At 44.9% G+C, this 10,873-nt stretch overlaps 2 protein-coding genes across 2 annotated transcripts; both read right to left on the minus strand.

Annotated features, from left to right (window-relative positions):
• Window positions 1-1,176: 1,176 nt before the first annotated feature.
• On the minus strand, window positions 1,177-9,211 carry shc3 (SHC (Src homology 2 domain containing) transforming protein 3). Its single transcript, XM_033989209.2, has 13 exons — window positions 9,153-9,211; window positions 7,095-7,976; window positions 5,660-5,730; window positions 4,975-5,038; window positions 4,182-4,301; window positions 3,886-3,939; window positions 3,759-3,810; window positions 3,551-3,680; window positions 3,184-3,337; window positions 3,000-3,093; window positions 2,712-2,906; window positions 1,672-1,997; window positions 1,177-1,590 (listed from the first exon to the last, which is right to left on the minus strand). Exons 2-13 carry the CDS (start codon window positions 7,701-7,703, stop codon window positions 1,462-1,464), a joined length of 1,998 nt encoding a protein of 665 aa, XP_033845100.1. The 5' UTR covers window positions 7,704-7,976; window positions 9,153-9,211; the 3' UTR covers window positions 1,177-1,461.
• A 490-nt stretch (window positions 9,212-9,701) lies between these two features.
• LOC117392083 (uncharacterized) lies at window positions 9,702-10,757 on the minus strand. Its single transcript, XM_033990063.1, has one exon. It carries the CDS (start codon window positions 10,755-10,757, stop codon window positions 9,702-9,704), a length of 1,056 nt encoding a protein of 351 aa, XP_033845954.1.
• Between the last annotated feature and the right edge of the window lie 116 nt (window positions 10,758-10,873).

A 10,873-nucleotide genomic window follows, 5' to 3' on the forward strand; every position in this document is an offset into this window, starting at 1 on the left:
AAACGTTAAGTGATTTGTTGTGTCCTCTTCGACTGCTCCAATCAAAAAACACCCTGAGAGACAAACTGACACAAGAGCTCAAAAGGAAAAAGTGTAAATGTATCCATAAATAATTTAAATAATTTAATATGTTCTAAGATGAATGGTACTGTACACTCCCTCTTGCAGCAAAATACAGGCACGTATATTACATTGCATCTGTCTCATCAAACTCATCGTGCTGATTTTGGTTCTGAAGTGGTCCAGTGCATATCAAATACAATGCCCTATGGATTTGGTGTCTGTTGAAGTACTGACATTCTGTTAATCAGGCAGAGATTTGCTTAAAAAGAAGCTCAATTCTAGTCCTTATAGTTTGTGTTTTTTCACTACTTACCCTAATGTGACTAATTAAGTCTGTGGATAAGCACAAAGCAAGAATATCACAGTTATAACGCCCTCAAATTTAAACAGGCAAAACTCACAACCGAATAGAAACACAAATTGGACTTTATGTTGCTTGGTTTGTTGTTGGCAGAACATTAACCTTAGATTTGTAAAGTGAGATAGATGGACCATCTATCAGGCCAAACTTTCTGATTGTGCTATTTTATTGTGAGCATTAAAATGATAAACAATGAACTATTCTCAACAAAGGCAGAAGTGTCAATTAAGACTGATATCCATTGCATGACTGAAGCCCTGAACTAATCATTGACTACACAGAAAATAGAAATGCAGAGAAAACTCATTTGAAAATAGTCACTGCTCAAAAAGCAAAATTTGTACAGTGTCAGCATACACGACCACCTCTTTCAAATAAAGGGGCATCAAGATCTACGAACAATGTCCACAAGAACAGCTGATTTTAAGTCATGCGACTGCAGTGACACAAGAAATACTGGATAAAAATGTTGATCTTTAAAGCCATTGACAGCACTATGGGATGTCTGTTTGCACCCAAACACTGTGACTACTGCAAAGCAAACACATTCAGGTCTTTTCTTCCTCAGTATAGCTGACCTCGATATCTAACGTTCTAACCAATAAGTTCTTTTACTAAAGTATTTGGATATAAACAGCTTAGTTTCCGAGCCGTTTTTTTTAAGTATTCCTTAAACATGTAGCCAGCAGTACCTGTAGAAATATGGTTGTGCTTGACAGACAAAACTAAAATTTTAGATTTTTATTCTAAAATACTTTTGTAATCGCCTCTTTGAGGCATAATTTGCACTTTAACTACAAGAACAGTTGTCTTTTTAATCTGTTAAAACACCAAATCAATATATTATGTCCAAATGCACCCATCTTTTCAAAAAATATAGCATTTCAGTCATCACAACAAAATAATAACAGTTCTATAAATAATTTAACAAATCTTGCTTGGGTCTTTCAGTGCTTTCAGTAAAGATACCATTGACCAGTAATGTCTCGTATTCAAGTTTCCGGATGGTACCTTTTTACCATCACGCATTCCAAGCATCACTGTTTTCTTTCCACTGGCTGCAGAAGACATAGTTCACTCCCAGCTGACACGATTGGCAGATTGTTGTCACGGTGATGTCCAATAAGGTGGCTTATGCTGTCAAACACGTGATCTTTTGTCCGTACCTTAAAAAAAAAGATGCACGATGGTGTTATTCATGGACATGGCTCATTTCAGCACATTTTACATTTGATTTTGGCGTTTACCGTTCCTTCGGGGTCCACCAGCAGCAGGTGTTTTGCAAGTCCATTGTGCATACCAGTCAGTACATAGGACCCTGGGTTTGTAGTGCTTTTCCGAACAAGGAAGTCTCCGTCTTTATCCAGTAATTTCTCAGCGTCGCGGCGGCTCATTTTGCCATGGTACCAGGGTTTTTCCTCTAGCTCCTCTTGTGCTCGAAAGGCCACTGCCCGAACGAGAAGGGGGCTCGAATTGTCCACAGACGCAGCCTTGTAGAGACCTGAAACTTGGGACTGGGGAGGAACCTGGGACGGCGAGTGTGACTGAGAATGAATGGCATCTTCGAACGGCTCTGGTACAGGAAGGTCAATTAGAAAAAAGAAAAAAATAACACTCAATAAATGGACGTAAACAGTATTTTAGCACACAGTAAACTAACGCCGATTCATCTTACAAAGTACAATCTACATAAGACTTTTTACAGCAATTTAAAACGTCTCATGGGAGGCGTGGTTATTTATTACTCATTGCTTTGTCTGTCTTGCATTTATCTATGTTTTGTGCGAGCAGGGGTCGCCACTCAACAGATCGGACCTGTAACTTGGCCTGGTGACAACACTGTTCTGTGGAAAGTTCCAGGTAAAGACCCTCCACGAAGACAAGCCAGTTAAATCTTTTATTTATGGGGATGTGACAGTTTGAGCCAGAAGCATGTGAAAAAAAGAGTCCCTAAATTAACACTTTGTAATTACTGCGTGTGTTACATTGTTAGGAACCTCCCACACAGGCCATTAATGTTTCTAATGTATAATTAGTTTGCCACAGTGATCTCCATAGATGATCTCTACACGATGTACAAAGAAAAGAGCCAAAGTTAAACCTCAGAGTAAAGATAAACGAGCGCCAAAGTGTGTACATTGTTCCTATTGAAGAACAGAGTAATTTTCCTGTCACCAGTTGATGTAAAATAGTGGGGGAAGCCTTATATCTTAGAACTGATTTTACTGCAGTAGTCAAATGTAAAAACAGCACAAGCGGTTCAGAGTTCACGTCCTCTGTAACTTACTCATGTCGAAAAGATCTTTGGGAGGGCTATCTTTGGCTCCAGTTGCAAAGTTGCCCTTTGGGACACTTTCGGCCTCCGCGTGCAGCGCTGCCAGCACCTGGGCGTCGATCTGCTGCGTGTTCATGTACGTTGGCATTTCTCCTGCCTTTGTAGACTGACCTTTATTGTCAGGTAAACCGCTTATATCAAAGGATCCTACAAATTTAGACAAAAACATTTCAGCAGGTATGGATGGTGTATGGTGTTTTTTCTCTCACTATTCTTATTTTTTATGCTAAATATCTTTACCTTGTTGTATGAAAATAGGCTTTTTCTCATCTCCCCAGTTTTCTCCACAATGCCGTCCTTGATAGTAGGTCTGATCAACAGCTCCAAGACCCATCTTAACGGGCACAAATCAGCAGAGAACATGGCGTTAATATCTGACATCAAACAGTGTCATCAAAGCGCGTGTGCAGTGAGTGTGGTATACCGGAGCGCCATCATGTGTTGTATTTTGATTGGTCAGTCGGGCGTCAATAAAGCCTCCAGGCGGTGGCATTTTACCAGGGATGTTGTTGTAGTACGGGTGATCTGCTGACTCCTCCTCCTCCTCTGTCCACTGCAGCTCTTCCATGTTTAATACCCTGGAAATATGACATTTTTACCATATCAAACGTTCCTGAAACCATAATATGCAATAATAAACCCACAAAATGGACTTGAATATATCGCTTTTCTACCTTTTCAAACACACATACAACAAACTCATGACAACTAAGGCCCCAGGCTCCTAATACATCGAGCAGGAGGTTCGTTTGTGTTGATACTGCATATAGTGGGTGTTATTTTCAGCTAACCTGTCTTGTGTGGAGGACATCTTGTTTGAAGGACACTGCAGGTACTGCTGAAACCGTAGGTCAAAGGCCTGACCAATGGTGCTAATGACGTCCTGAGCCAAGCCATCAGCGCACTCCAGGATGTGGCACGCTTTAACGACATCAACAAATACATTACACACAGAGAGTTCAGTATTAATATTGACATAAAAACACATTAAACAGCTACCTCTTCTGTTGACTGGATCCTTTGCTACATAAGCAACATAATCTGTGGTTTCCTGCAGATAAAACAAATATTTTACTCATTTTATAGCACTTTAAATATATTTTTAGTTTACACTGGACTGACTTACAGGGTCTCCACCTGATGCAAAAGAGATCGACTGCATATGGTGATTGGCAATGATCTGTTAATAGAAAAAGCAAAACAAACATGTTCAGTGCAACTCATCCAGGGTTGAGTAACAAAATCTTTTGGACATTATACGTCAGAGTGTAGCAGCATCTACTGGTCATAGCAGGAATGACACATACATTTTCATTCATCAAAATGGGGCTGTTTTATATTAACCGTAACAAGAGCCTTATGAAAACATGGACTTTATTTAAACATGCAATCAAATGATCTTGCAAATAAAAAGAAGCTGACCTGTTTGCAGTCAGGGGTCATCAGATTCAGGCTACTGGTGGAAATGTTTAGATTAATGGACATGCCGGCAAACTGTAAGTTGCTTTTCCCCAAGATACTGGATAATGCCTTCGATGGCGGCTACAAAAACAAAAAGACATCAACAGATAAATGCATAAATACATCTGAAAAAATGACACAACATTCAATTGAAAACGTGACATGCCTTGTTTTTATTATGCCTCAAATATAAAATTACGTATCTAAATTATTATTATAGTAAAACACTGTATTCTGCTCCTCAGTGACATTTGGACAAGCTCTGCACTGAGAACTGTTTTGTTTCCGTTCCCACATAAGCACTGCATGTATGTGCACACCAACACAGTGACCAGCTCATCCTTCTGATCACAGATATTGTGCACTACATGAGTCACTAAGCATTGGAGCGGTGTGCAATGCATCGCAGGCTGGAGCGACGCCCACGCACATACAGCCCCATACCTTCACCGCTTCCCTCTCGCACAGCCTCTGTCCTCTTTAAGCACAACCCCTCCCTGTTATTGTCTCTTGCCCTCTCTCCCTCTCTTGCTCGTCTTTGTTTTCTCTCCTTTTTACACAAAGGGAGGGGAAAGAACTTACACAAGGGGTGCTACATATAGAAGCAGGAAGGGTAAATGAATATCTAATGCGTTTTCCTTCCTTTCTATTAGTTGTGTTCACAGTCATTGTACTAGCACTAGCACCAAGCAAAGCACCTCTATTTTGTTCAAGTTTCCGTCTCTCCTGTGCTTATCTGCGTCAATCCATGTACCTTTCGTTTGCGCAAAGCTCCTTTGGTCCCAGGAACAGCCTCACACACCAAGCTGATGGCCTCTCTGGAGGGAGGATGAGAAAGGGGGAGGACATGACAGCAACTTTAGACAAATCTTTTCAAACATGGTGTGATAAATAAATGTAATAGTGCACATTTATACAGCTCATTGTTCTGGGTTTAGCACCAAGCAAAGCCCCTAAGTGTGCTCCAGACAAACTTCTCTTGTGTGTGTCTGATCAAATGGTTGTTTTAACTGAATTTCACACTGATTGTTCACTGTTTAACACGGTTTAGGAGTAACTGTGTGTCTGGCTGTTCATCTTCTAATGTTACCACTGCACCCACTTCAGGAAGTCAAGCATAAAAGTGGACATGACATGCACCATCCCCTGCTCAGCTGAGCTTTGCTGCATGGGGAGGCTGCTGGTAAATTTATTATACAGCAGCAGCAGTGGTGTTTTATTTAAAGTGTATTAGTTAAGAATGAAGAACAGAACACTGCACAAAATACGAAAGATAATACTTTTAAATAAGTTAGACACATGTGTGAATATCAATATGGAACTGACATACTGTGCAAGTTAAGATGTTTAGTTCAACCTTTTCCAACTATTTTCCAAAGCAATTTCCGTTAAATCTGCTTAGCACTAAAAATAAAAGACACACATAGTTCAAAACACACCTTGTGATCTGTGACCTTGTGTTGAAATCCAGAGATCTCATTGACCGTAGGACCTCTATACAGCCCAAATACTGGAACAAAAATGTAAACACAGAATCCATCAGCGTGTATTAGTGACAACCACTGACCTAAACCAGCCAAAGTTAGTTATAATAGCGTTTAAGATTGAATTCTGAATGTAAATATAACATACATTAGGCTGCAGATTGTGGTCGCACCAGAGCCAAGCACAGACTCCCTCACATCACAACACCTACTCACGACATTACAGCATCTCCTCTGATTTTTTATTGGGCCAAACAGGAACATTTTGTGCTGACAAGATCCTATTATAACAACCATCACATGCATAGTAGGGCTGGCGATTAAAACTCCCAGTTTCTTTCACTGTTCCGCTCAAATGTTATGATCTTTTCGTCACTGGGGGTAGATTGAGGATACTTTGGGTCAAATCATCACATTATTTTATTGGTCTATGTTTACATTTGGTTAAAGAGAATCTGTCTACCAGTGTTTAGAGATTTGCAAGTTTTTTTTATGCAGATGTTTTGTGTTTTTTTCCTGTTACCAAATAAGTACAACAGTAGTTTAAGTAGTTTGCATTCCAAATTAATCACACTGCATTTGATATAAAGCAGACAAGCTCCAAACCTCAGGACATGCAGGGGGTTGGGGCAGCAGACAGGGCCCACACCCCCTCTACCAGAGTACAGGCTTTTACTCGCATTGATGGGACAAATAAGTGCTCTTGGCCTTAATGCAGTTAATGGAATGTCACGTCGGTCACTGACACTAGGGCCTTTGTTTTGGGCGAGTTGTACTAGGTGTCATATGATGGTCGGCACGTCGTTTCGGCATGCAACATATTTTAGCAGAGGTAAAACTTTCTTATTTTTGAATTACGCCAGGAATAACACAGAATCCGGTGTATTTTTTGTGGCCGCTTTGTGCTTATAACTAAAATGGTTTATTCCACTTTCTACCTTCATTCACTTCACACTGTCAGGAGCATCATCACTCCCCATACTTGTGACTCATTGCCAGCATGATGACATTCACAGCTCTTTTAGTTGTGAGCCAACCCAGGCTCCTTAAACCATGTAGATTAGCTTTTGTAGATGAAACATGAAATGTTATTTTATGCGCCTGCAGCAGGCCTACCTCCCGTGTGCTAAAACTGCTCATGGATGTAAACAACTTACACATCTCCATGGATACAAAAGGCTTCAGTGTACAGATCATCTGCTAACAACCTCTCTGTGATAGTTGACACAATCCAGCTTATCATTTCTAAAGTAACTACATGAATATAAAAACTGTGATCCCTGTTCTTTGTCCCATAGACTTAAACAGTAATACATATGTTGTGCAACACTAACATTTCTGCCCTTTGCCCTGTCTCAAGGTTAAGTCAAATCAAAACAAGACCACCAACCTTGACAATGTATGTAACTCCTGGTCCTGAGATCTTCTCACTGGAGTGTAGCCATCCTCTGGAGGGTTTGCTGACCAATCCGTCCCCTCCACCTGGATTCCAGTCCTCAGTTCCAGGCAGTAGCTCATCCACTCGGCTTTTCTTGCTCATGTTGACCACCGTGGCTAGCTGCGAACAGGGGGCTGACTGGGAAATGCAGTGAGTGGCTCCCAACCCAGAGGCTGCTCCTGCTGCTGTTGTTGTCACAGTGGAGCTGCCTGAGCCCGAGCCCCCACCTCCCTGCAGCTTAGACACAGCCAGGTCCTTGACAGCCGAGGGCAAACCCTTGATGCCCAGCAAGCTGCCGGAGTTGGTGAATTTTAGGTTGGACACCTTGTTGATGAGCGTACACAGGGTGGTGCCTCCATCCTCCAGGTGGTCGGAGCCGTGGCCGGTGGCGGTGCTGCTCGCGCTGGTGGGCTGTACCTCAGATGGGGGTGTGTAAGATGTCTCGGCGGCAGGCTGGGGACTGGCCGAGACCTTGGGGTTCATGGACAGACCGTGGAGAAGATCATCGACGGATGTTACTGACTCATTCCTGAAGCGGTTGTATTTGGTACGGTGAAGCATGCCCTTCTCTCTCTAGCTCTCTCCTCCTCTCTCACACAGAGCACACAGCCTGCCTCTTTCACAAGTGTGCTGGCAGACGTGGCTGAGCTCTGCTGATTAGCCTCCCTTGTAACATAGCAGCAGCAGCAGCGGTGGTAGAGGCAGCAAACGCCTTGGAGCAATCACAGGCCACCTGACTGTAATTTTCTCTATTGAGGTACAGTGATGCCTCAGCTGAGCTTCTACCACCAGAGTCCAGCCTGTTTCTAGTCAAATCCAAAAGCGCGATCCAATCTGTCAAAGAAACAATCCACTGAAAGCACCAAGAATGTGCTGGATGAAAAAAGCTTTGTAGAAGACTGCCAGTGCTGTGCAGCTGCTTGGATTTCTGATGATAATCTGTCGCCTTAAAAATCCAAAGTCAAAAGAAGAGAACAGATTGAATGTGGCTGATCATGGACACTGTGAGGGAAGAGCAAATACGGTGTACTGACTGCTGCCTGCCTGTCGGCTCAGAGCTAAAGCATGACTCACTGATCTGAGAAAACCTTCTCAACAAAAGGCTTGCTGAGCACTGCAAATCACTTCCTGTTGGAAGGAGAAAGAAAACCTCCTGCTTACAGCATACTGGAACCAATCAATTATTGAATTCCCCAGTCTGATATTTAATCTAAGTCATTTTTAGCATCCCATTTGATTTGAAGAAAAAAGAAACCACAGGGATCCTAGTCAATAAAAAAAGGAATTAGGCAACCTAAATAAAATGTTGGTAGTAATGACACATATAAAGTACGTTTAAACAAAAATGTGATGATTTAGTTTCATTTGTACATGGCACAAATATATTTAATACATGTTAATATGTATTAAATGTGTGAGAAGTAGTTTATTATCCATGCTGCTTTATATCAGCTGTCAGTGATCTATTAAATATAGCATCACTCTTTTAAAAATACAAGATTAACAGTTTGCCATGTTTGATGCAAAACAAAAAGCTGAAGGCACAATTTCAGGTGCGTTGGTTAAAATATAAATGACAGAAAACACAAGGCCTGAAAACAGTCTCAGGAGGAGCTCAGTGACAGCCAGAGGATACAAGAAATCAGCCCCAGTCTCCTTAAAAGCACAGTCTATGAAGCATCTTTGTCTGTAGGACACAGAGAGCACAGCCACACATCATTCAGACCAAATGTCCAGGAGCCGTAGTGACGCTCATTCATAAGAAGCGCTCACCCTGCTCTGCTGCAGATTTCGCACTGCAGTCCCTTCCAACATATCTCCTTCCTGCTAGGCAAACATGGAAAAAAGGAAAACACGACTGCTTCTCTCCTCAGAAACAAAGGCACAGACACAGGCAAGAAACACGCGCGTGTCCCGCAGCAAAGAGGACGCAGAGGAAAAGAGACACAGCACGAAGACCAAGCATGCACTATTTAGCCTTTATGTGAATGAAAAAGCAGACTGGCATACCAATGTTTCTGTGAATGGAAGCAAGGCCCTTCTGCCTCTGCAAGGCAATCCCTCGGGATGGCATGATCTTATCCAATGAGGAGCCGGCTGGATGACTCATTCAGGGGAGGCGCGCTGAATAGTGGAACAGACCATTCCACAAACAGGGGCTGCCTTTTAATTGTTTCAAATAATTGGAGAAATCATGCAAATAACATTAAAGGAAATGTATTTAGTGGTTTGAAGACACTGGGCTGTCGTCCTGGAGGCAGTGAAATAACAGAATATGAAATGATAAGTGCAAAAGTCACACCCCATTAGACTGTTGGATATGTGGCTTTTTATGTCTTTATTTTTATGAAAAATCACATTTAATCAGCCTAATGATTAAAAACCTACAGGATAAAACTGGCCCAGTGTGTGGAGGGTTTAAAAACAACAAGTTTCACAGGCTACAGTTTTATAGGCCCAGAACAGATTACACCTCATTCACACATACATACACCTACAGGGGGCGCCACGGGGCAGAGATGAGCTCTGTACAGCCACAAGGTCCCGCGGGGCGTGGAGTCATTCTGCGGGGCGTGGGGTCTCTCTGTGGGGCGTGGGGTCTCTCTGTGGGGCGTGGGGTCTCTCTGTGGGGCGTGGGGTCTCTCTGTGGGGCGTGGGGTCTCTCTGAGGGGTGTGGGGTCTTTTTGCAGGGCATGGTGTCATTCTGCGGGGCGTGGGGTCTTTCTGCGGGGCGTGGGGTCTTTTTGCGGGTTGTGGTGTCATTCTGCGGGGCGTGGGGTCTCTCTGCGGGGCGTGGGGTCTTTCTGCGGGGCTTGGGGTCTCTCTGGGGGACATGGGGTCTTTTTGCGGGGCGTGGGGTCTTTCTGCGGGGAGTGGGGTCTCTCTGAGGGGTGTGGGGTCTCTCTGCGGGGCGTGGGGTCTTTTTGCGGGGCGTGGGGTCTCTCTGCGGGGCGTGGGGTCTTTTTGCGGGGCGTGGGGTCTCTCTGCGGGTTGTGGTGTCATTCTGCGTGGCGTGGGGTCTCTCTGCGGGGCGTGGGGTCTCTCTGCAGGGCGTGGGGTCTTTCTGCGGGGCGTGGGGTCTTTAAGCGTGGCGTGGGGTCTTTTTGCGGGGCGTGAGGTCTCTCTGGGGGGCGTGGGGTCTTTCTGCGGGGCGTGGGGTCTCTCTGGGGGGCGTGGGGTCTCTCTGCGGGGCGTGGTGTCTCTCTGGGGGGCGTGGGGTCTTTCTGCGGGGCGTGGGGTCTCTCTGTGGGGCGTGGGGTCTCTCTGGGGGGCGTGGGGTCTTTCTGCGGTGCGTGGGGTCTCTCTGCGGAGAGTGGGGTCTCTCTGCGGGGCGTGGGCTCTTTCTGCGGGGAGTGGGGTCTCTCTGGGGGACGTGGGGTCTCTCTGCGGGGCGTGGTGTCTTTCTGCGGGGAGTGGGGTCTCTCTGCGGGGCGTGGGGTCTTTCTGCGGGGCGTGGGGTCTTTCTGCGGGGTGTGGGGTCTCTCTGCGGGGCGTGGGGTCTCTCTGCGGGGCGTGGGGTCTTTCTGCGGGGCGTGGGGTCTCTCTGAGGGGCGTGGGGTCTTTCTGCGGGGCGTGGGGTCTTTCTGCGGGGCGTGGGGTCTTTCTGCGGGTCATGGGGTCTCTCTGAGGGGCGTGGGGTCTTTCTGCGGGTCATGGGGTCTCTCTGAGGGGCGTGGGGTCTCTCTGAGGGGCGTGGGGTCTCTCTGCGGGGCGTGGGGTCTTTCTGCGTG

Source organism: Periophthalmus magnuspinnatus, chromosome 23, assembly GCF_009829125.3.
Source record: "Periophthalmus magnuspinnatus isolate fPerMag1 chromosome 23, fPerMag1.2.pri, whole genome shotgun sequence".
In the NCBI taxonomy this organism is placed as follows: domain Eukaryota; kingdom Metazoa; phylum Chordata; class Actinopteri; order Gobiiformes; family Gobiidae; genus Periophthalmus; species Periophthalmus magnuspinnatus.

Bases quoted from the DNA above. Each gene is read 5' to 3' on its own strand.
- LOC117392083 (XM_033990063.1), bottom strand. From the start codon at position 10,757: ATGACCCGCAGAAAGACCCCACGCCCCGCAGAAAGACCCCACGCCCCG.
- shc3 (XM_033989209.2), bottom strand. From the start codon at position 7,703: ATGCTTCACCGTACCAAATACAACCGCTTCAGGAATGAGTCAGTAACA. The intron at 5,039-5,659 runs GTGTGTTTTGAA...TCCTCCCTCCAG, and splicing joins ACAAGGTCACAGATCACAAG to AGAGGCCATCAGCTTGGTGT. The intron at 1,998-2,711 runs GTAAGTTACAGA...TTCCTGTACCAG, and splicing joins CAAAGATCTTTTCGACATGA to AGCCGTTCGAAGATGCCATT.